The sequence below is a fragment of the Buteo buteo genome, chromosome 2 (genome assembly GCF_964188355.1).
Source record: "Buteo buteo chromosome 2, bButBut1.hap1.1, whole genome shotgun sequence".
NCBI classification, from domain to species: Eukaryota; Metazoa; Chordata; class Aves; order Accipitriformes; family Accipitridae; genus Buteo; species Buteo buteo.
The window spans coordinates 3,629,639-3,655,026 of NC_134172.1; the positions used below are offsets into that span (position 1 = coordinate 3,629,639).

At 45.6% G+C, this 25,388-nt stretch overlaps 1 protein-coding gene across 15 annotated transcripts in view; it reads left to right on the forward strand.

Moving 5' to 3' along the window:
- The first annotated feature begins 298 nt into the window (after positions 1-298).
- OBSCN (obscurin, cytoskeletal calmodulin and titin-interacting RhoGEF) overlaps positions 299-25,388 on the forward strand; it is a 192,026-nt gene continuing 166,936 nt past the window's right edge. For 13 of the 15 annotated variants that reach the window (XM_075044005.1, XM_075044010.1, XM_075044031.1 and 10 more), the window contains exons 1-5: positions 299-544; positions 9,009-10,153; positions 17,921-18,190; positions 20,432-20,692; positions 24,346-24,648. In XM_075044005.1, coding sequence (XP_074900106.1) covers positions 9,022-10,153; positions 17,921-18,190; positions 20,432-20,692; positions 24,346-24,648 — 1,966 coding nt within the window. In that variant the 5' untranslated portion in view covers positions 299-544; positions 9,009-9,021. The remainder of the gene's footprint in view (positions 545-9,008; positions 10,154-17,920; positions 18,191-20,431; positions 20,693-24,345; positions 24,649-25,388) is intronic. The other 2 variants (XM_075044105.1, XM_075044114.1) reach the window with 1 other exon arrangement.

The following is a 25,388-nucleotide window of genomic DNA, read 5'->3' on the forward strand; positions in this document are numbered from 1 at the left end:
CTGACCCACCCTGTCACCGCAGCCTGTCCCCCACACCACCAAAGACATCCCTCCCTCTGACAGGTCCCCCCCCGACCCCGCCGTTGCCGGACCATCCCAGCGAGTTGCTCAAACGATGCCCTTTCGCCTCTCTCTCTTGCAGGAAATTTAATCTCCCCGGCAAATGACACCCTGAGCTATTTTGGAGCTGGGCTGCAGAGGGGAAAGCCAAGCGCATCAGCAATTTGACTGGAGGACGACAACTCAGAGGAGGGGTGGGGAGAGGGGGGGTGGTGGCAGAGCCGAAAAAGTGTTTTGGCACAGCCAAAAGTCACTGCCGGGGGACTCGGGGGGACCTTCTGCCGCAGGTCCCTGCCATCGCTGGGGTTTCTGTTTTATTTTCCTGGAGGAGGGGAAAGGGGAAGGGGGAACCAAAACCAACATGGTCTCCCCATGTCCTCTGTTCCCCTTTTCCCCCTTCCCCCTTCTGTCATCGCAGTAGGAATCGGCTTTTTCTTACCCTGCCCAGAGCTTTGTTTCTCCTCGGACTCTGACAAGACTTCAGGTAAGACCTAAACCTTCATCTAAAGAGAAGCGGTCTCAGGGATGCTGATATCCAGCAGAAAATAGAGAATGTTTTTAGTAGCTGAGGGAGGGGTGAGGTTATTTCTGTGCCAGTGTTACTGTGCTGGAGTACGTCTGGCTTTGCGAAACATAATTGAAGATGGAGCTGAAGGTCCAGATAGTAAATCCATCCTTCTTCTGGTCTGAACCAAATATGGATTGCTTTGGTTATCTACTTCTGACCACGTTATCAAAAGAGCAAAGATTAATCTCCAGAGGAGAGGAGAAAAGAGAGGAAAATCAGGTTTAAAGCTGTTGATTGTTTTTGATACAGTTTGTCCCCAAATTTGAGATAGCAGTGTGCATGAAGAACCTGGAAAAAATAAGTTTCCTGCGGAGAGGTGGCAGCAAGGAGTGTTTTTAAAAGTTTAATTTCTAGGGCATAATCTCAGTGCTACTTTTCTCTTCAGCAAGGGCTTTTTTTCCCCTCTGAGCTTCTCTCCAGTGTCAATACCGATTCACACTGCAGCCCCCCACCCTCCTTGCGCTTCTACAAATGGCTCTGATGAGAGATGGAGCTCGACAGCTGAGGCTATTTTCGGCCTTACAGCTCAATGGGGTGGAGTGGCTGTAATGACAATGACGTCCACTTGTTAAAATACAAGGGCTTATGTGGGAGCCTTGCTGCTAATTGTCACCAAGGGAATTCTTTGTCCCCATGGGAGCTGTGATCCCGCAACACCCTCGCGTAGGAAATCGCATGTGCTAAAACTTGAGGCGGTGTTTCTAGCTTAATACAAGCGAGTTTATTTTTCTGTTACTGCAAAGGATTTAAGAGTTGGGATTATTTGGTTCAGTGCTGGTTTTATTTGAGCGAAGGAGAGAAAAGTACATGCACTTATGCATGCGGAGAGGAAACATGCATTAGTGCTGCTGTAACATAGTGCTGCCAAGTCCAGACATGTAAAAGTCTAGCCTTCTAAACCATGAGACTAATAAAGTAAAATAAACCAGTGTGAATCCACTCTGAACCTTTAAAGCTCACCTGTCTCACATTGTCTGTCTGTCATCTGAGCAGACACCGGGGTGTACCTACAGCTGGGATTCTGCCATAGCCACTTCTCTCCAGGGGCTGTGTGTAAAGCAAAATCCAGTTGGGTGAAATTTGTGCTGAAATTGCTAGAATTTACATCACTCTGTTTCTGTCCCCGGGGTGGCAAACCCAGAATTTTTGTCTTTTCCCTGTATTTGTCTCCCGCCTTCTTACCCCCACAGAGCAGGAATGAGCATCGCTGTATGCCCGAGACCTCCCTTGTGCTGTAGCCTTTATTTACACATTGTTGGAGCAATGGGTGCCTTTAGGCTCAGAAGAATAAAGGGAAAAGATGCTGCCATGGAGTCTTGAAGGGCTGATCTGAGCAGTTTTAGTCCTCTGGAAGTTTCTGGGGTTGTCTTGTAGCTCCATTGAGGGGGGGAATCCAAAGTGAAGTCCCTATGCTGCAGCAAAGACCAAGTAGGAAGAAGTTCCTTCCTTGCATGGAGCTTCTTGAAGCTATTAGTGTGTTGGTAGAAAGTGATTGCTGGCCATATGGTTAAAAGAGGGATAAGCTATAACCAATAAGTCTGTCTCTGTATCAAAAAGGAAAGATAATATGTGCTTTAACCATACAAATCATCTAAGTGGCTTCAGTCTCCCATGTTTAACATTAAGTGTATGCTTGCTTATGTGACTGGACGGTGATTGGACTGCCTTGTGCGGTAGAATGCACAAACTATGCGATTTGTTCTTGGTTCTTGTTGGAATTTTCTAACGGTTTGTTTGACTCTTTCGTTTGCTACCAGTCATTGGAAATATTCAGGTGATTGATAAAGGGTTAATACTGGGAGCATGAGGTGATGCAGGTCCCTTCCTAGACGGTGCATGTTTAAGCCTGCCCTGAAGGTCCCAAATGTAAGATTGTCTTGCCTTGAGCTTAGCCGTCGTTTTGCTGAGGGCTGCTCACCAAGTTTAACATCTTGTTAGCCACTGGCCTGCTGTGAAATTTCCCTTAATGTCTCCTGTGGACTTTGAGGAGGCAATAGATGACAGGGAATGCAAATGAACCTTACTCTGAATTGAGTTAGAAGCTTATTGCAATGAGCTTAGTTTATTACAGGTACTCTGTGTCCTACATCTCCGACAGTGCGTGGAGACCGATCCTCCAAACCACCGCGGAGAGCTCTTCAATCTGCACATCAAATGACCTTTGAACATGACAAAATCTGTTGTCCCTCACTGAAGTGGGATTTAGAGTAGCCCAAGCTAAGCTCTGAGTCTGGCTCCTCAGTGACAGATACCGTTCCTGCTCTGACAAAACGGGCATCAGATAAATTCTGCCATTTCGGATTAGTGCATTGGCGCAAATCTCTACTTACACCTGATTTAGAGACGTAATGGGCATGTAGCACTGGGTGTGCTGGTGTGCATTTCACCCCTAAAGCATCCTGTCTGGTGTGTAATGGCTTGTGGGAGTCCATCTGTGCCCATCCGATGTCACTAAGCTTGCAGCTGACACCGAATACTTGTGCTATTTCAAAGTTGTCTGTTCCCTGGGAGGTTGTTAGAAGTAACAGGGCCAGCTGGGTTACTGCTGTTTTCCCTCAGCAGAACTTTAAACATCAAAGGAAATCTGCACTTCCCACTTTATGACCTGTCAACTTCCCTTCCCACCCACAGATGCCATTTCCTGATGTTTTTAGATGGAACAACACACGTAGATATCTCATGTAAACTATAGTAATAATAGTGCTGCCTTGATTTTTATCTAGAGCTTCTGTTTTGGTGGCATTTTTTGAAACCCAGGGATCCAGAGGTGGGAGGTTCCCTGTGAATCTTACCTTTTCCCGTCAGGAGAGGAAGGAATGCAAGGCTTAGCAGTTGGCATTGTGGAGAAAGTCCAGAAAATATGAACTCTAACAGCAAGAAGATGACCCCAGATCAACAGTTTGCTGCTTCAGCAAAGAAAGGATAAATGAGGATTGAGAGAATGAGCAAGCAGGCATGGGAGGAGTCTTAACATGGTATCGGAGAGAACCTCCATGCTCCTGATCTGTATTCAGACTTCAGTGGTCTCTAGGTCTGTGTGTCTGTCCTCACCTGGGCTTTATGTCCCCAAAGTCTCTGGTTATGCAGGTGTGCTACTTGTGGCTGCATTTATCTTGGGAATATTTTATGAGATGGTTTGCATGGTGCTTTTTGCTCTTTGCCCAAGGTCGTGGTGGACAGGGTTCTCTTTCTAACCATTGAATTGAAAGGCTTGGACAGAGAATACCCTGCCACCCCTGTCCTCCCTCATGCCAAAGAAAGAGCATCATCATAGGCTGCTGACTGCTTGGGGGGGCAATATGCCACGGTGTGGGACCAAAGGAGGTCAAGAGAGTGATGGTACCACCATCGGGACTCTCCATCAGGAATCTCCATCTCCTGATGACTCTCCTGGTGTGCACCACCTTAGATCCCTCCAGCAGGAGCTGGAGTAGTCTGTGGTACTTCCCACTGCAAGGGACTTGCTCGCTTGTCCATGGGGAAGCAGGTGTGGGGCAGAGACCGAAAACGGTGAGGACAGGAGTGGGTAGGACGCCTTGACTGGCTGCATGGCCGTGTGTTGGTTCCTGGGCAGTGATTTGATTTATTTGCATTATCTGACAGGTCTGTGCCCTTGTACCTCTTTCCCCCAAACATAAACCAGCGAAAATTTGAAAGAATAAAGACATAAGTAAAATTACTTTGCCTTCGGCGTGCTCAGAAATACCCAGATGGGAATGTGATCTCTGCTGCAAATGATTAATCACAGAGGGATTACAAGGAGAAATATGACCCTGGCAAATGTCTGAGATTAATTGGAAAGGGCATCTGCATTGACTAGGTTTATTCATGCTTTGTTGTTGGTCCTATCACTTCCAAGGGAGCTGTCCTGGCACTTGCAGAGAGTTACTTTTTTTTCGAAGTTTGAATGTACATATAAAGAATCTGAATTAGCGTAATGGTTTACTAAATTGATTAGCAAGTTACACTGTAGAAATATTAAATCTTGTCCTTTCAGTATGTTTGCAAGGCTGTCCTCTCCCTCTTACTCCTAAATCTATTTATCAGCCTAATCTAATGTGATGCATTTTATCCCATTTAAACTTATAAAATGTAGTTTATCTAGTTATCCAAACTATTTGATCTGTCTGAGCGTTAGATTACAGCTTTATCCTTGCCACAGGTTAGGATTTCATGGCTGGTACTGGATTTCATGCTCTCAACATGCATAAGGTGAGGTTTTTATCCCCTTTTTCAGACGGGGACTGAAGATTCAAGAGTTTGAGTGACTTTCTCACAATTACAAAAGTAAGCCAGTGGCATAGCAAGGCATAAACCCTGTTTTGCTTTCCTACCATGTCAGAAATTAATCCGAAATAATACTGATGAGCACACACTGTTTTCACTGCTCCCTGGATTTTCTTCTGGCATCCTGGCCATCCATAGCGGCATAAGAACCCTTGAGCGTGAGGGCAGGTGGTGAAAGCTGGCAGAGAGCAGGGTGTGATGCAGATTATGGCACGGGATGTGAGGTATTCACCTCGCACTGGGAGGTCTGCGGACACAGTGGCTTGTACCTGTTGGAGAGAAGCGAGTTGCAAACAGCGGGCGAGCGTTTGGTAGCAATGGGAGAGGGAGGGTGGACCTTAAGGCTGTGGCCACTGGAAAGAAGCATCTTGGGTGGATTTGCTGCACCAGTCTGGTTCAGGAGCAACAGGCACCAGATGCGGCAGCTTCCCTGTGATTTAAATGTTCTTGACTATCAGAGACACCAGGGAGCAGCTGGGACTTGTTTGGGCACTTTTTAGGGCAGGGGAGGAGGATGCACAAGAGCTTTAGGAATTGAGCAGCATTCCTGCTCTCACCCTTGTGAGAGCCAGGCTTGGAGAGCATCCACCGTGGTCCCACGGAGCAGAGCTCTTCTCCAGGCATGGAAACATCTCCTGGGGAGTGGGCAAGGAAAACGGCATGCAGGTGGTTTGAGGGAAGCCACTGTTTGCTGGAAGGTCACCGGCTGGCTCCCAGGCAGGCACCTCTTGTGCCAGTAGCCATCTCTCTGCTCCAGGCACTTCTTCACGTTATGCAGAGCCCAGTTTGAAGGAGAAGTGAGGCAACTTTATTTTTTTGCTATTTTTGATGCTAAGCATTTGAAGCTAGAAATGGGGCAGAGTGACACATCTGTTAGAAACAACTAGGGACCTAGGAAGGATGAGACATGGCAATGTCTTCTAATGATGGATCCAAGTGCTTTGATGGCACAGTACAACCAGATATTCAAGATAATGGCTGGGAAAGATTAGGACATGATCTCCGAGTCTGTGTTTTGATTGTTAATTCTTAGTTAATGTAGCAAATGTTACTGCTGGATTCTCCAGAGATGAACTTGAATCCCAGCCTCATCTGAACATTGAAATGCTCCTTCCCCAAATTAGCAGAAGACTGATTGTCAATCAGTTGGCTTCAGTGGAAATTTCCACTCACTTCAATGTACTTTGGCTCAAGCCCAAGGCTCGTATATATGTCTTCTAACCATTCATGCAGCTTCTCTGCTTGCAGCTTTGCAAGTGTTTATGGAAAATACATTTTAAAGCTCAAGTGAGGGCAAAGGTTGAAGGTAGTAAGAGGGATTAAAGAAGTGCAAGCTAGTTCACAGATTTCTGGACCAGTTTGAGACCAAGGGAAAAATAGTTCTGTATATTCATTGCAACTAGTATTGAAGGCGATCACTCTACAGAAAGTCAGTTGGTCTTAGCACTAATGACTGCAAGTCAATCATTCTTTTCACTATTAGTGTTTACTAAGAATGATTTTTCCCCATTACCTTTTTCTCGCCCCCCCCCCCCCCCCCCCCCGATTTAAGCTTTGAAAGCATTTTCTTTAATGTCTAAAGGTTTTTGGTGGAATAATGGAATTTGCTTGATACCAGGAAACAAAAGCAACCAAATATGAATTAGTTTAGAAAGGATCAATTTCGTCTAAAGGGAAGAGTCTCTGACTGCTTCTTAAGAGTTTTGTATGTTCTTTGGAGGGGAAGAGACAGGATAGGATAGGACATAGTGTATTTCTTCTGTTAAATATAGAAAGAAGAGTGAGTTTCTTTCTGCCTTAGATCTGTGGCCCAAATGAAGTTTGAAGGTTAGCTCAGCTATACCATCTTCAATGGTAATAATGATTATTATTGGTAATGAATACATTTTGTATTTTTGTGCCACCGCTTTCTCAGTATTTAGCTTTAATGGCAATTTGCGTCTTTCAATCCCCAGCAGTGTAAATGGAATGAAAACTTGTAATCTGTTATTAATTTTCATGCATGATTTGTCATATACTCCAGCAAGTACATTGTCATATATACACTGTGCACATAATTATTTATGAGACCATCCCTGTCTTGATATGAAGAAGAAATGAGAGGGGAGACAAGACAGAGGGAAAATAAGTGATTTCCCCAAGGTCATGCAGCAGGTCAGTCCAACCCCAACTCTGTGGTGCCATCAGTGATCTGCACATTAACATTAACACACCGCAACAGGAGCTGGAGGAGGATGGAAAAAAATAATGAAACCTCTGCTCAAATGGTGACTCAAGAAACGAAAGCAGGTTTTTGGCCTGCTCCTACCGATTTCTGCTGGAGGTCGGGGGGGGTTGTGAGAGCATCTGCCATTGGGTGAGGGAGTGGGTGGATTTGTGGCCAGCGGGGAAGCCAAACTGCTGTAGGATTAAGAAGGATATTTCTGTCGCAGTGACTGGTTAATATTTCCTTTCTGAGTTACAATGCACGGTGCCCTGGTCGTTTTGTTTTATGTGGCACTTTGAAGGTGAAAAAGCACAGATGTGACACCAGCACTGCAATCTCCCCTTGGTAGAGACCGTCCGTACAGCTTGGGCAGGAGCTGCATGAACTTGCTAAGACAGGAGCGTCTGGCATCGTGAGGCCAAAGAGATATAGCAGCTTGGAGAGAAATGGTGCACTCAAGTCTTCTGAGTAGGACTTCCAGAGAGGCTTGGAGCTTGGGCGCTTGCTCTCCTTACAGAGCACTATCATCAGGTCTAATCCTGCTCCCAGGGAGAGTCAGCTGGTGCACAGTTACTGGTGCTAATGGGGTGAAGACCAGGCTTTTAGCTGTCCTATACTTATCAAAGTAAATGCTAGCCAATGCAAGGAAAAGGGCTTCCTGGAGGATTAGAAGCAGAAGGGAAAGGACATCCAGGAATCCATGTAAGGAGCAGTGAAGAAGCAAGAAATGTTTGTGTGCTGTGTGGACTTGAAGGGGACCCTGAAGGCAGTGATCTCTGTTGTATTGCTCTCCAGCTGAACAGGGATGGGTAGATTCTGTGTGTGAGTGAACATGGCTGTAAAGATTAGTGCCACTGATATTTTTTTTTTTTTTTTTTTTTTTTTTACTTTCTCGGGACACAATAGCACCAGAATTGCCATGAGCTTTAGTTTTGAACGCTGTCTAAGCCTCGTCCCCTTGGCTGGTCTGTATCATCAAACAGCTGCAGGTTGGTGCCCTCTGAGAGCAGCTGAGAATAAACAGGCAATAAGAAACACCCAGCCTCATTGCAGCTGTGTCTGGCCCTACACCAGCTGGCTGAGGCTGTATATAAGCCATAGATACTCATCGGCTACTGTTGCCGTCAAAGTAGCTGTATCTCAGTGGTTGTGTTGAAAAGTAGCTGTGAATAAAGAGAAATATCATCGATAATATGACAGGCGTACCTGTGTGTCCTCCTAAAGGCTGGCCCCCGCAGGAAAGGGGTTTACCGTAAGGTCTGTGTGAATGTGGTTCAGAGAACAAGGCCTAGGGATGAGTAATGATCAGAGAGGGCAAGAGGAGAGATGAAGCATGTTGTAGAAGCAGAAATTAAAAAAAAAAAAAAGGCGAAAAAAAGGCAAAAAAAAAAGGTAAGGAGAAAGAGACAATTTGAAAAGAGCAAGGGCAATGAGATATAAAAAGAGATGAAAATGAAGAGGAGATGAGTGTGATGGAGAAGGTATCTTGGTGTGTAGACACATCTCAGAATTTAATGTCTATTTATTTCTCTATGGCTACAGAACTAGCCCATATGTTATGTAGCGTTAGTGCAGGTCACTTTCCTAGTACCAAAGCTGAAAGGGACCATCATGTTCTTTCTGTATGAACTGCCCAAAGACTTGTATTTTACCCAGTGACTGCTGTGGGGAAGTGAGCTACCTTCTCCGTCAGCAGTTTATTGAGCTCAAATCTAAGAAATCTGCAGGACCTAAATATTGCAAGGCCTTCTCACCCATAATGAGAAGGACAATGAAAACGTGGCTGTTCTAGATGACAAAACACCCTGACACCGTGGAAGGGCAGCAATTCTTTGCCTGCACCATCTAATCTGCTCTCCCTTGACATTTTTCTTTCTCGCCCTTTAGGAAGGAAACCGAGATGGATTACAGCTCGTTCAGTGGAGTCCCCCGGTTCTTGACCCGGCCTAAGGCGTTTATGGTGTCTGTGGGGAAGGATGCCACCTTGAGCTGCCAGATCATTGGAAACCCCATCCCAGTGGTGAGCTGGGAAAAGGATAAACTTCCAGTCCAGTCTGGAGGAAGGTTTAAAACCACAGAAGATGGGGATCTCTATCGGCTAACAATCTATGATCTGAGCCTGGAGGACAGCGGCCAATACATCTGCCGGGCCAAGAACACCATCGGGGAAGCTTTTGCAGCTGTCAGCATCAAAGTTGGAGAGGAGACCACAGTAACGGAGTCAGCCCCGTACTTCATCCAAAAACCCTCCTCCATCAAAGTAACGTTGGGAGAAGACGCCACGTTCAAATGCAAAGTCCAGGGCAGCCCTCCCCTCTCGGTGAACTGGGAGAAGGATGGGAGACACCTGCGGAACCGGGCTGATGCTGGACGCTTCCAGATTGAGTCTGCTGGGGAGTCGAACGCTCTCACCATCCAGCGAGCCCGGCTGGGGGACAGCGGCACCTACACCTGCCGGGCAGAGAATCCCATCGGCTCCGCCAGCGCTTCGGCTGCGCTGGTGGTGGAAATGCAGGGTTTTTCCAACCCGGGCAGCAGCAGCCACTTCGATACCAGCTGCGGCAAGACGGCATCCTTGTTGTCGCACTTGCAAAAGAGGCGGGAGGAGATCAGGAAGGTGGACATCGCTCACGGGGCCCTCGATTCAACGTCTGCCCAGTCTTACTCCGTGGCAGAAGGGTTGTCTGGCGTCGGCTACAGTCTTTCCCGAGATTACGAAAGGGCGGCTGGGCTGACCACCAAAGGGGCCCGCAACGCGACTTTTGGGGCGCTGACACGCACGTGCAGCGTGACGGAGGGGAAGCACGCCAAGCTGAGCTGCTACGTGACGGGCGAGCCCAAGCCTGAGATTGTGTGGAAGAAGGACAACGAGGTCATTTTGGAAGGGCGGCGGCACGTCATCTATGAGGACGATCAGGAGAACTTTGTGCTGAAGATCCTCTTCTGCAAGCAGGTAGACAACGGGCTGTACACCTGTACGGCTTCCAACCTGGCAGGCCAGACGTACAGCTCCGTGCTCGTCACCGTCAAAGGTGGGTGCTTGTGCTTCTCGCTGGGGTGGACGTGCCTGCGAGGAGACAGCCAATGCACTTCTGAATCGGGGTGGGAGCATGAACAAAACTTCTGCCACCGAACTGCTGCAAAGGAGTGTGGGTTAGACATGAATAAAGCCGTCCAGCTGTAAAAGGGGGTTAAGTACTGGAATAGATGACCGGGGGGGAGGCTCTCATCACTGGGGGTGGTTAGGAAGGGCAATAAATGGGCACCAGTCAGGGATGGATGATGTAGAACTGGCTGTTTGTGGGGCAGCTGGGGTGAACCAGGTCTCTAAAGCTCCCATCCATCCTGGTTTTATAGTAATCTAACAGATCCCTTGCCATCCTCTGGATCAGTGACTGCTAAAGTCCTATCTTACCCTCTAGGCTTTCATCACATCTGGGTTTATATCCGCCACGGTGTTTAGTCAAACTGGCACACACGTGCCATTTAAGCAGTAGGAGAGGAAACTCCTCCCTGCAAGCTGAGTGTGTCAGGCTGCCTTGGATCCCTTGGGGGACCCACTCCAACTCTAATTACAGTCCATCTCAATTTTCCTGTACAGTGACCCACCAGCAGTCTTGTTCTTGCCAGGCTCTTTGGCCTTTTCCTAGCTTGTGTTGCTGGATAGCCTGTAGTCCTTTTATGCTCCCAGAACTCTACCAGGTCCAGGATGCCTGTGTTTGCTGTGGTCAGTGGTGAATAACTTGCTTTCAGAGGGTCCCTCAATGCTGGCGGAGGTCAGACCAAATTCTTCAGAATGGTGACAAAAACGTGACACACATTTTCACAAAGGAAGCTCTAAATTTTCAAGCTGCTCTCCCATTTGGCAAGGTTACAGCAGGCAGTTTGCAACCCAGGCAGCACCTGTAAATTAACTTTCATATGTAAAAGGCTTTGCCACCTGAGTGGCAAAATAGATGTTTTTGAGTGGCAGCAAAATAAATTAGAAATCCAAATGAGTAGGAACGGTCTGTGTTTCATACCCATCTTTAAGGCTTTCAGCTTTTCTTTGGTTTTCTGGTTTCCCTTTTCTGGACCTCTCCTTTACACTCACCGTCTTTCCCGTCAGTGACTCGCTCCCCTGTCCATCAGTGACACCTGACCCGTGGAACTCGCTGGCACTTGTCCCCCTCATTGCTATCCCTTGGAGGTGCTGAGTGGTGTTGGGAAGGGCATTTGTCCTCTTCCATAAAGCTGTGATTACCTCATGAGTCAGGACTCAGAGCTCAAGACCGAGCCTGGCCCTTGGGTAGGGGTTCACTTTGAGGATGGCTCAAGCTCTCTTACTTGCCCAACACCTGTCTTGCAAAGACAAACACCCTCCCCTCTACCCACGCTTCTTTAATTATTCTCAATGGCTGCAACCTGTTCCAAAGGAGATGGGGAAGGCATGCGAAGCAGCAGGTCTGGGAGTGAGCACCATGGGAAAAAGTTATCGATCAATGTCCATTGTCAAGAGATGCCTGTGAGTCAGAGGGCTTAAGTGGGAATGTTTATGGACTGTTTCTTTGTCACGCTATACCATATTGGGCTTTCTGACCAGGCCAAGGCTGCCATGGAAAATCTACGTGTGTTGGTTATAATTAGGCCCTGAATAATGACTCTCCTTTGTGTCACCAGAAGTCCTTCTCAGCCCTCCAAAGACAGCTCAGAATGATGTAGCAGTGAAGGAGCTCTTAATTCTGTTGTTTGTGCCATTGGTGATGCCATTAGTTCATCTGCCATCGGGTTTAGAGAGGTAGGTCTCTAAACAACCTTCTCTTTGCTCAGTCATGCAGAAGAGGCTAAATTCTCCAAGCAGCTGCCCTTGGTAAGCACCATGCTGCTGCACTGGTCTTTCTGTAGGTAACAGCATCTTTATAGAGCTTGTGACACTGCATCCACAGGTTGTGTTCATAGATCCATAGACACATGTACTAGGAAACACAAGCTTCATGGGTTTAGATATGCTCTGGCATTTTGGGTCACAATTTCAACACAAGAATCTGAATGAGAATATTTATGGGTCTTTTAAAGGTAATAATAGAAAAAGACTACCTAGTCCAATATCCTGTCTGTAAGGTGGCTTTTAGCAGTCTCTCAGGACACAGGACTGGGCACAGGTCAAACCTTCTCCAGAAAGCCTCCTATATTCTGCCATTCTAGGTCCTAGACCTAGGGATGCAACATATTTGTAAGCACTTTGCTGAGCCCATGCCTTAAAGATCACTGAGCTAAAAAAAAAGAGATTTTTGAGCTGTTCCTAAATGAGATGTAGTGAATCAGATGTAAATCTCAAAGGAGAGGCTAAGGGCAGAGAGTCACTTGCACGATTAAGGAAAACCAAGAGTTTATTACTCCTGTTCAGAAACGTGTCTAGAGCAGGGATAAAATCACAAGCCGTATGCTGAAATGCGAGCTGTAAAAGAAGTTAGGAAATGCTTCCCAAGAGTAAACCTCTTTGACAAACCAAAGAGCAGAGAGGCTGGGAGGAACACAAATAACCAGCTTGAATCCCCTGAAGGCTTTGAAGATGTCCCCAGGCCATGTGTAAAGTTAGCAAGAACAGCGTACAGGTCTCCATCCTTGGGCCTGGGCCAAGCAACGTTCATCTGAGTCCCCGAATACAGTAATCAGATACTGTATGGAAAGGTTAAAGATTGCAAGCCAGATAGCATGGAGACTGGAAAAACAGACTGCTGCTGAGGCCACTTTATTTTCCCTCTGAACTGAAATTATTTTGGATGACCACTATCATGGCAGTCACATTGGAGATCTGAAAGAGAACTTGAGAAATGTGGAGGTAGAAGGGAAACTTGGAAAGCATAGTAACTAGGAAGAAGACCAAAGGCACAAGATGGTGGAAGATTGTCCATGTACCCTTAGATAGCTCCCATAATCTTACTCTCACTGGATCATTTTTGTTAGGCAGAGGGAAAACTTGCCTCTGGAATAATAAATGGGGAGCCCGTGAGAAGGCCAGGAATAGGCAAGAGGAAATGTAGGGAAGTGAGAAGAGCAGGTCAAGCAGACAGATATGCCTTGAGAAGGTTAAGGAAACATTGGCTTCTTTGCAGGCTGCACCTATTCTTAGCAAAATATGTATTAGCAGGACCTGCTTTTAAAAAATAACATCATCTCATTGCTAGTTTGGTTGGTATGGACCAAACAAAAAAGCCTATGACACTCTGGAGAAATATGTTCTCAAGACAAGCAGCCAAATTCATATCTGATCTAAGCTTTTGCAGTTTCCTGCTAACTCCATGAGCTGCTCTTGCTTTGTGCTCCCTCGGGGTTTTGCTTTACTGTTTCTATCTCACATTTTTCCCAACAGGCAGGTTTTTGTAGATCTCTTATTTTATCTTTTAGTTCTCCTTCTTTAGAAATATTATTGCCTTCATTATATTCCTTAATGAGTATTTCTGCTTTGGCTAAAAACAGATTAATAGAAAAAACTTGTACAGACAAAAAATTTAAAAAAACCCCAAACCATACTGATACTAGAGATGAAATTAAATGACCTGTCAGAGCACTCTGAGTTAATGAAAATGAGCAATGTCCTGGGAGTCCAGGTGTTACAAGGACAAAGCAGAATTCCCATTCAAATTCACACCACTGAGCTCTCATGGAAGTAAATGTTTTTAGATAATGGTGGATTTGGAGTGATCAGAAAAGTACTGTTTCGTACTTTTGGTTGGATTCTGTAGGAAATGACATCTGCTTGAACTGCTTTTCCAGCTTGCGGGATGTACAGTTCAGGTACCTCTTGCTTCTGCAGCCTGTGTCAGCTGTGACTAAATTGTGTCTCCTCGGTGCCTGGGACTCACACGAACACGGAGCTCTGGTGACTTGAGCAGAGCTGAAAGTGCTTTCTGTTGTGGGAGACACAGCCCAGCTGGGAGAGCATCCTTAGGAAAGGATGTGGTCAGGAATCCATCAAACCACGGCTTCCAAAAAGCACCAGTGCAGATCCCGTTTCCACTCCAAGTCATTCTCACACGAACCATCTAAAGTTTCTCGCAGGAGATTTGGATAATTGAGTGTTTTGAGCAAAATCACCATTTTGCTGTGGAACCGAAAGATCAGAAATCACCTTTCTTGTTCCATGTTAAATAATTTCTAACCAGCTCTGATATTTATAGGAACTAGCGACAGGAGTTGGTGGCACTTCTTATCTGAACCAGAGGGTACCTGTGAGAATTATGTCACATGTAACCTCAGCTGAACACACTTTTTGCTTATCTTACAAGGACATTTTCAGATATTATGAACATTTTGGTTAATAAGGAAAACAGTTGATAGCTATATGGCTTTATCTTCCATGTTAGAGTCATTCTTAACATGAGCTTACATTGAGAATTACCTTGTGAAATGGTAATACATGACAAACAGGTATTTAGAAACGAACAGTCAGTATTTATGGAGTCTCTCAGATCAAATATAACATAGTTACCTGCAGCAGCTTTTCCCAATGTGCCTATAGTAGTTACAACGCAGAACATCTCTGAATTGTGCTGGGTGCTATACAGATAGGTAAGCGAGGATGCCTACATTAAACAATTTGCAATGTAAATGTCAAAAGCTGACAGACTGCAGGCCAATGTGGGGTGAAAGAGAGTAATAGAGGTCTGTGCTGAACTCGCCATGCTGCTCAGTGGGAGAATAAGTGTATTTATTTGTTTTCACATTGAACTAGTTAAGCAGAAAGTACACTGACAGGCTGGTGTGAAGTTTAGTGCTTCCTTTCTCAGAATAAATCTTCTTCATGTGAATATTATGCATTTATATTCTCAGACTGTGTTGGTTAGTCTGTTAACAAGGAAGATGAGCCGCCTGCCTTCCACAAATCTTTCCTTGAGTCCTGGGTTGCCTGTTGATCAGCTGGAGACACTGTTCCCTCTTGGCCACCTCTCTGAGCATCTCTCTGAGCTGGGCAGGGGGCTGGCTATGGGCCAGGTGAATTATTTGGGATGCCTACTCTAAAGGTAGACCTACTCTGTGGTCCTTCTGTAGTCCCCTCTCCAGAATTAACCCCTACTGTCTGATCACGCTAGACGATGCAAAGAGCATGAAGATATATTCAGGAAAAGGAGGCTGGTGGGTTTTGGAGCCTCTCTCACATCTCCAAAGCAAAAAAAAAGCAGTGGGCTGGGTGAATCCCAGGCTTCGATTCAGTTTATCAGCTGCTGTCTCTCTGAAGCTCCATTCAGAGTGAGATAAGACGTGTGTGCACGTGTCAGTAGGACAAAAGCAAAGTTGTATTCAGAGGATATCTGTGACCCCAAGCTGCCAAAGATAGCCTCGCACCTACTTTCCCTGCCTGGAAAAGCAGTGCTGTTACTGCAACACATACAAAAACAATCAACCAACATTTGTACATTTAAGAGGTTTTTCCTAGAGCAGCTTTTTTTTTTCTTTTAACTTTAGATACTGCTTAGTGACTGTAAAGGGAGAGCAGTTAATGATATGGCCAGTTGCTCCAAGTATGAGAATACACTTGTGCACTTCTCAGGTGCATCTCATATTTTCTTCTGGCCCTTGGGCATGTCTGTATGTTCTCATTGTCAGAACCAGACTCCCACCTATCTCGCACAGCAACACTGCATCCACCTCTCAGAGGCTGGCACCCTTCTGATTAATGATTTCTTGGTCTCATCCTCTTGCTTGTTCCCATGGCATGAGAATTACAACTGTTTCATTCCCCCTGACTACATGCGGCACTTGCAGAGGTGATATTGCATTTCCAGAGGTGATTGATTGCAGGGCAGGACTCTGAGTTGCCTGTTGGTTAAAGAAAAAAAGATAATTAACATGTAGAGTGTGGGCAGAGCAGGTGTGTGTAACCGTCGCTGAAGGCTTTTGAAGGCAAGACTTTGACTTGCCTTGAACTGAGGTGCATTAAGGTAAAACATATTTTAAGAAAATAACCAAGTTGACGTGGTGAGCTAGAGTCACCTTCCTGTTCCTAAAGGTACTGTATGGGTTCCCAGCCAGGTTTTACTCTCAGGATAACACAAGGTAGTAGATAGCATTGCTCCCTCCAGGTGTCCTGTCAAGCCCTTAGGGTCTGGTATCTCTGTGCAGGCTGTGCTCAGCTAGCAATGGTCGGAGGTCTTTATGTGACGGCTCCAATCGTGGCTGTGCCAGGGGGGGAATGAAAGACCTGCAAAACCGAACATGTGAGTTTCTAGGGCTCGAGTTCAGAAAAGAGCAAACCAGATCAAAGACAGCACTGGTCCCACAGCAGCTCCTGTCCTAATGGTGGTGCAGGAGGGGACAGGTGATGGACTCAGATGCTGAGCTATCATCAGATCTGAATTTTACAAAACAGAGGCACCTGAACATCAAAGCTTGGATCTGGGATGTTTGAGGACCTTGATTTTTGTTTCTCCAACCTCTAGAGCACTGTGACTCTGAGTGGGATGTGCCACTGTGGGCATGGGCTTATAACTCTAAGACAAGTCTACTCCTGCTTGACTCTTAGACTAATAGTTGGCATTACTGACTGCTAGTGACCACATAACATTACCAGCCTGGGAGTGTGTGTGGTCAAGGAGAGGGAGAATGGAGCCACAGAAAACCAGGCTGGGAGCTGGTGCAGTCGTTATTGGAAGATGGAGGTACATGTCAAGACATGATCGCTCACAAAGCATGAGTGGTGATGCGTCAGCACTGGCTAATCTGAGTCCGTAATACGACTGTGGCACCAGTCCTGTGGCTGTTACCACAGGCTGTCCAACTCCCCTTTCTCCAGTTTAGTGCTGGGCTATCAGGATGATTTCACAGTGCAGCTGTCACTGGAATTAAACATTGTTCTGTTCCTAAAATGTCTTCCCTCACTGCCATGCAGCTGTTTTGCATGTTTGGTCTACACTCTGGTTTCTCCCTAAGCCAGAGCACTGCAGCCCCACTGCTGGAGGAAAGCAGGGGCAGTTGAGAGACTTGGGATCTGTCTCTAGTTCCTTTATTGTCACCGACAAAATGTGATACAGAGCCTTTGATGCTGGTGGGGAAAACAAAAAACTCCTCCATCAGCTAATTCTCTGCTTTCGCCCACATCTGTCCTTCTGTGCACAGCCACCTCTCGTCTTTCTGTGCCCTTTCAGATCACTCCACTGAGCTTGCTTCTGCTGCAAGACCCCTAAAACATTGGTTCTTGCACCAGCTGACCAGCTCAGCTGCTCATACTCACCTATAATCGCTGCCCTGTGCCCTCTCCCCATGACCAGCTTGTTTGCTATTTACCCACCTGTAGCATGATTACTTCTAAGGGCTTGTACTCTGATGTGAAGGGGCTGTTGCTATGTGTAGGGGCTGTTGCTATGTGTAGAGTCAGGGTGGGTGGCTCCCGCCCTTGATTTTGTTGGTGTCACTTAGTGGCAAGGTGCAACGCAGAGGTGTTCATGCTAGAGGACAAGCAGGCCACAAGAGCAGACTTTATTGATGTGATGCTCCACCAACATGCTCACATTGCTTTGGATTAGAGCAGAGTCCTCCGTGTGGTGTTGCGGGGCAGGTACTGCAGTTCAGACTGATACTGCTTCGGTTTTAGATAAGTCCTTAAAATAATTCTGCGGGCATCTAGGATTTTTTTTAATGTGAGAGCAGAACACCTATTGTAGTAGGGCTTGATTATGGGTTTGGGTGGCAGCTCAGGACAAATCAATATCATTAATAAGGAGTGTTATTGGTTAATTTTTTTTCTATCGACTTATTTGCACACCTCTTGCCACAGACCATCATAACCTCTTGTTTCTCCTTTCTGTTTTTATCCTCTTAAGAACCCTCAATACCCTTCAAGGAAAAACTGCAGGATCTTGAAGTGAGGGAGAAGGAATCTGCCACCTTCCAATGCGAAGTGCCTGTTCCTAGTACAGAGACATCTTGGTTCAAGGAGGAAACCAAACTCCGGCAGAGCAAGAAATACAACATCGAAGAAGAGGGCACATATCGCCGGCTCACTGTCCAGAATGTCACCACAGACGATGATGCTGTCTATATCTGTGAGATGAAAGAAGGGAGCAGGACCATCGCAGAGTTGTCTGTCCAAGGTAAGAAAGGCTCTTGCTCTTCCAGACCGTCCAAGTCTTGCTTTTACCCCACGCATGTGTGCAGTGAAGAACAGCAGCCTCCTGTACGGCGTGAGAGGAGAGCCACGTGTGGTCGGTCAGTGGGTCGCTGGGTCTCCTGCCAGGGTGTATCTGGGACGCAGGGTCAGAGAGCAGGGACAGATTGTGTTGCTGCACAAGATACGTCACCTGGTGGGGACATATGCTTCAAGGGGCTTCCTAGAGGGCAAAGTTCTTGAGCCGTAGCCTAGCGCTGTAGACTTTCCTTAACATGATCCCAAGCATCGGATGTATCCCCTGGCCCTGTCTCACACATGTCTTGTCTGGTGTCTGGCGAACACTACGGTGAAACTCTTCCAGGAGTGGTGCTGACCACACTGGGAAGCTGGCTTAGCAGCTCTGGTTTATGGTCCAATGTGTGGTGCAGGCTGCAGTCAGCACCAGTATGGTTTTGGATTGGAAACCAGATCCACGCTGCAGATGCTTGACATCTGGAGGTGTTCTCTGGAGTTTGGAAAGCTGATGAGAAAGGGCCCAAATGTGGATATAGATCCATGCCCACGTCTTCTGAGTCTGGTGGCTTAGGACTGAAGTGCAAGTAGGTGTAGAGCCTGGTATGGTGTAAGCGTCTCACAGCGAGTAGACACACACATCAGAGATGCAGGCACGTCTGCAGAAGGGGCCATCGGTTCTGAGCTCCCTGACTTGCTGTATAAGCAAGAACCTACCCATGGAACTTCAGGACCTGCAGTTTTGATTTTGATGATGCTTATGCTGGTACCGTTGACACGTCTCCTGTTGCATGAATTGGAGACCTGTCATAGCTACAGGATTGCACTTGTCCTGACTCATTTGAAGCCTGGCTTTACTCCCAGTGAAAACAGAAGTTCTTCGCTACATAAATTGGTGCAAGACAGCTGGGTGACGCGCATCCTTGTGCAAATTCTTTTTGGTATCATTAGCAAAGAGTTGAGAGTGCACATGGGTGGAGGCAGAAGGGAAAATTTAGTCTGGAGATGCGGGAGAGTTCAGATAGACATCTTTTTGTTGCACCTTCTGTTAGGTCTAGACCAGCCAAACACAGTAAGTCCGTTTGGTCCCAGTAGGAGAGCTGGTGTTTGTCTTACTTGTTTGCGCTATGGTACTATGGGATGTTCCATCAAAAAGAGAGTGACTGAGCCAGGTGGTGACCTCAGGACAGAAAGGAGGCAGAGCCTTCCTGAGGGAGCCCTGTGCCTGCCCTGGGGGGAGAAGATTCGAGAGAGCAGGGTGGGGTTGGGAGAATGTCAGAGCTTGGCAAGATGTAAAGGGCTTCAGGATGGGGACACTGCTCAGGGCAGCAACGAGCAGATGTGCGGCCAAGCTTCGGAGAAGATGAGCAGAGAATCAGGGTCTTGAACCCTACTGATGAAATCTGTGCCAGATCTGTTGCTGTATGAAGGCATTCAGCATTGCTTCTCGTTAAATGGTGAGAGGCGCTTTGCCTGGATGAGGGCTCTTCTGCCTCGCTGGGACTGTGCCAGGGCTGGAGCCGGTCACCGTCTGTCAGTAGGGGTGGTCTCCTGATGCTTTGTCCAAGCTTTCCTGTGAATAGTCACATCTTGTAATTTTGAGGTTATTCTAATAAGTGATAATCAGCACTGTCACTTGGAGAGGACACAAATAAGTGAAGTTCATTCCATGTGAATTTATGGGTTGACTCTAAGAAGAAATCTGAGGTTTTCCAGTCTATTTTCTATTAATTCAGGTGACCAGTGTGTTTGCCATCTTGGTTATGTAAATTACTGGTAACTTTGATGGAGGCAAAATCCCAAAGACAGACGAGAGACCTGTCTAGTTTAAGACTGACCTACTTTAGCAAAGTTTTAATCTGAATTGCCAGCATATGTGGCCAATGAAAGCCATATCACTGTCAAATCTGTTCTTGGCAAGGGCATGTACCTTGTGTTTACCCAACAGCAGACTCTGTGTGGTAGGCTAGAAACATGAGCGACTGTAGTCAAACAAGATTGCTTTTCTCTCTTTGAAGGCCAAAATAAGTCTTTGGGATTATCTGTTCTGTATAACTCAGAGCCTAAGAATTCATTTAGGAATGTCTGGATAGTGTCTGCAATGATTTGGTTAGGTGAGAGCTGTTGGCTAGTCCTGTTGTAGTCTGGATGGTCCAGTGTTGCCAGAGACTTTAATATCTGCTGTTGATCATAATTAATTTCTTATTTAAAGGGAACATCATTAAAAAACTTCCACGAAAGACTGCAGTCTTCATAAACGATACAGCCATATTCTGTGTGGAGCTGGACAATGAATGCCAGAACATCCGATGGCTGAAAAATAAAGAAGAAGTGAAACCCAGTGATCGAATCTCCATCACATGCTCTGGCAAGCAACATACCATGATCATCCGAGAGTGTAAGATGGAAGATGCTGGAGAGATTGTCTTCCTGGCTGATGAAAGCAGGACTTCTACCCAGTTCACTGTGACCAGTAAGCTTCACTTTTATTCAGCCTTGGTATTGTGTTTTCCCCAGCAAGCAGGTACTCCTGTGGTAGCACCACAGGTACCACCATGGCAAGTTTGCTGTCCAAAGACAGCAGAAGGTTTGATGTCTGCCACAAAAAGCCAACAACCTGAACATCAGTGTGATGAGATGTTATGGAGAGATCAAAATAGAGAGAGAAGAGAGTCCTGGGGAAAAAGCATGGCACAAACATGTATCTTCTCTGTACCATTCTTGTTTCATGCTAGACTGAATGTAAAATGATAAATGAGTAAAACATGGGGTAAGGGATATGCATCTTCTCCCCACTGGGAGGTGCTTGGAAATCAACATGTAAGTTGCATATGTCGCAGTCCCCTTGCTTCATTGTACACAGAGCACTGCGAGTGCTCCCTTTACACGCTGACCTCCATTTTCCAAAATCATTAGTTTCTTTGAGGGGAATTTATCAATTCTTGCTATGGGGATAATACCTCTTCTAGCAAATAGGCGCCACTTATCTCTCCCTCTCTCTCTTTGCTGAGGGTTTGGAGGGGAGAGTTAGCCAGCGTTCAATTCCTTCCCTAGGTCTGAGTCTACAGAGCTGTGAGGTTAGCTTGTGGGTATGCTGGCTCTTGCAGGGAATTAGGTGCCCTGAACATTTTTGGCAGAGTATGAAGTTTCTTTCCATTTTAGCAAGTAAAAACATCTGTGAAGGAACATCTACATGCACACACATGAAGCATTTCAGGGCCAGTCAAATGTTGAACTTGAAATATCTTACTTTGATTTAGCTTCTTAAGCTGTTTGCATTAAAGTAAAATATGTGTTAAAAAAAAAAAAAAGCCCAAACCTGCAAGAAAAAGGGGAAATACTTCCTGCTGAAAATAGTTTCCTTCCTTTTGTGTAGACCAGCAAATATGTGTCCTCTCTCATCCTCTTTGACATGACAGAGCTGGGAGGACCCTGTGAATTGATGGTAGCTATGCTGAAAGAAGGGATCTTTGTCCTGTTTAGCTTTACTTGGGGAGACTGACATAATATACAGGCTGGAGAATTCCTTCAGCTGGCACATCTGATCTGAGAGAGGGTTTTAATTGACAGAGCAGTAGCAGCAGGTGCAACGTAGTTGAGATTGGACATGAAGTGAAATTTTGGTGAAGTTGCCTAATTTTGTTTAACTTGATTTTGATGGCACTACATTTCCCAGGCAAAACCGATGTCATTTAAATTTGGGAAGAATAGTACTTCTTTTCTTCCATCACCACTTCCAAACTGCAATTAGTCAGTAGTAAAAAGAAATCTTTATTTAAAGGTTTGTAACTGCTGTGTTATCTAAACCTGGTTGGGGCATTCTGATGCTATTGAGCTAAAATGAGGAAAAAATGAGGTAAGTGTCATATTTAGCATTGTGACAGTTTCTGAGGTATTTGGAAAGCTGTAACATCCAACCAAGCACCTACTCAATGGGAATGACAAACTTCAGTTTGATTTTGGCCTCTGCTGTTTAAGTTATGAAGCAAGTGTTGATTCATGGAATAGAAAAAGGTAAGAAGCTGCCTTCCCACAAACAGGTCTCTCTGAAGAAAATATTACATTACTCTTACTGATAGTAAGGTCAAGAGATCTGATTCCAGGGTCTAGTTTTCAGCTTAATGCCATACTAATGGGACCTTTGGCATCTAGCTCTGACCAGCAGTAGTTGACAGGCTGGTAACTGTGCACCCCAAAAACCTGATGTATCTATTTATGTAAAGAAGAAAAAGCATATCACATTGAGATTTCCTATTTTTACACTTCATGCATATCTGATCAGCTGCTTGAAGAATCCAATGTAATATGTTCACATCGTTTTCAATTAGCTGGACGAGATTGGTGTTGGCTGTTCTAATAGCTTTTATCAGGCAAGCAGTGTTTATATATTATTTGCTCAGTATCTTGCATTGTTACTATGGCCTTTTTAAACATGGGTAAACTGAGGCAGAGAGAAGATAAATTGTCCCAGAGTTTGATTTTTTAGTCTAGGGTCATTGTACAGGCTCCCTCCATAGTCAAGAATACCTGACTAGCTGCAATGTGCGATTCGTTTCACCCGTCTCACACACCTTCTTTAAGCTGGCATGAATTGCTCCTGAGTGTGCTGTTCTCCATGGGATTACAGTTGGAGTCTGGTTGACTGATTTAAACCAGACGCCTTTCAGATAGCCAAAATTAAATGAAATGAATCCTTTACCACGTCAGTAGATGTGTAACTAGAGCATACCAGATAATTCCCAGCCTCTTGACCATATTAGTGGCAGCGCGCAGTGAATAAAGCTGATGGGACTTGAGCCTTCTCTAAAGGGTTCAAGAGGAATGAGAGGGTGAGTGTAAATCTTCATTATGCAAATCCCTGCAGGCATACATTTGTGACCTCAGGTACCATAAAATACCCACATCTCCTCAGTTATAGGGTCTCGTGGTGGGGACGTGTCTTTATGTCGTTTCCTTTGGAAGTTAATTCCCCAACCCCAAAAGCTGGCTCTGCATAAACTACTAAAACAGAGATCCCCAATGATAGCGATCACTCTTGGGAGACAAAGTTACAACACGCCTTCCGAGTGGGCAACAGCATAAAATTCAGAAGCAGGACAGAGGACAGATACCCAGCTGAAAGCGGCTGCAGAGAACAGCCAAGCCTGGGTAACAAGCAACTGAGATCTCCATAACTCCGAAACCCATGCACTGTTTATTCATGTCTGTTATCTCTGAAATGTCCCGGTTGTACAATGTTTAGCTGCTCTGCGTTGAAACCTGTTGAGGATCTGGGATGAAATGTTTTAGTGTACGGTTGGAACAGCTTCTCAAGAAGAAACGGAGGACACAGACTCCTGGCACAGGCTGCTTTTTACGGAGCGGATTTACATTGCTCTGCAGGATGCCACACCTCTGTGCAAAACATTGCAAAAATATTGCCACGCTCTTCCTTGATGCAATGGTGCCTTGCCACTCATTGGTTTTCACAGGCACATCTATTTTCCTGACTGCTCAGATGTGTATGGTTGAAATTCTGACAGAAGACAACTACCAGCAGACTTACAATATTAGTGCAACTATCCCTGTGCAATGATGTTTAGAAAGCAGGGCAGAATTGTGCCATCTTGCCAGAGTAATCCCATTGAGGTATTTTTATTTTTTTTAGCCTGGATGCACACTAGGGAAGTGGACCAGGAATTTGGTGCACAGAATTTTGAACAACCTTTGATAGTGGTTTTACCCATCTTCTGAATGAAAAATAACAAGCCGAGTGTTAGTCTGCTTTGCTCAGGAGCTGTATAGGAACTAGTGTGGGTCTGTATCTAGCACTGAAAATTTAAGCCTATGAATTGTTCATTGTAGACTCTTTGTCTGTGCAGACAATTGTAATATTGTGTAGAAATCACTTATGTTTAACTGTGGAGGTAGGAGTATTGTACATCTTTGTGTAATGCAGCCCAAAAGCATCTTCTATCCATTTTCTGTCTTTGCCATCTCACAAAAATGTGTTATGGAGGTTTATTAAGCAAGAGCAGCTTTTAGTCCGGTGTAAGCTTTTTCAGTGAGGCACAGTGGCTTTTCCATGCTGACATAAACGTCTTACTCTGTTTTGGTTTACTTTTTTTTTTTTTTCCCCTTGTGCAGCTCCCAAAAAACCTCCCACCCAACCCCCAGTTGACCCTCTGGTGAAAAATAAAACAGAAACCTCAGTGACGCTAGCATGGTCCCCTCCAAAGATGGACCGCCCCATTCCAATTGATGGCTACGTTGTGGAACGCAAGAAACTAACTGGCTTTACCTGGGTGAGGTGCCATGAGTCCCACGTCCCTGTCCCAGAGTTCACGGTGAGCAACCTGTCGGAAGAGGCCGACTATCAGTTCAGAGTTTCTGCAGTCAACGCCTACGGACAGAGCCCCTACCTGGAGTTCCCGGGGAGCGTGCACCTTGGTGAGCACAAAACCATCATAAAAATGGGTCAGTCTGTGCCGATCTGCCACGTGGGTGCTCTAAAGATGCTTCCATGACTTTGAGGAGGATAGAGCAATTGCACAGGAAAACCTTTTTCCCTTTGCTGGTGGTTCTCCTTGTCTCAGTTCAACCACTTGACCATCACCAAAGTGATAGTGGTTGGGATTTCTGTGATAGAGCTGTGAATATGCTTATTTTCCAATATCTTGCATCAGGCTGTGTGAGAGGCAGAGCTCTCCACAATGGACCTTAAGCCTGTAAGCGCTTCTTCTAGACCTGGTATGAAAGGAAAAATTGAGGTGGGCTTATAATATAATATTCAATGTATCAATGAGATATCAAACTTGCACCTAGAGAATATTTACAGGTGATCATACTGTCATGAAAACCAAGTTCCAGTCAGTCTCTCTTTAATCTTAGAGTTACTAGGAGAAATATGGGGGTTTTACTTTATTTCTAGGGTGCCAATGTGCCCATAGAATCATTGTGTGCAATGGGATTGCTTCTTCCTTTGATTCATTGCACTGGACAATATCTGCACAGACTTTGATCGTACTGTGCCTCGTTATTGTGTCATCCTTTTCCCTAGCTGTCTGAACACGCCTCTGTTCTCCTAGAATATCTGGAAGTGACTAGTAGGCTGGGTGGCCTCCTTAGGATCCTCCTGAAATCTAAGAATATTACTAGTTATTAAATACATAACACACTTGCCTGAAACA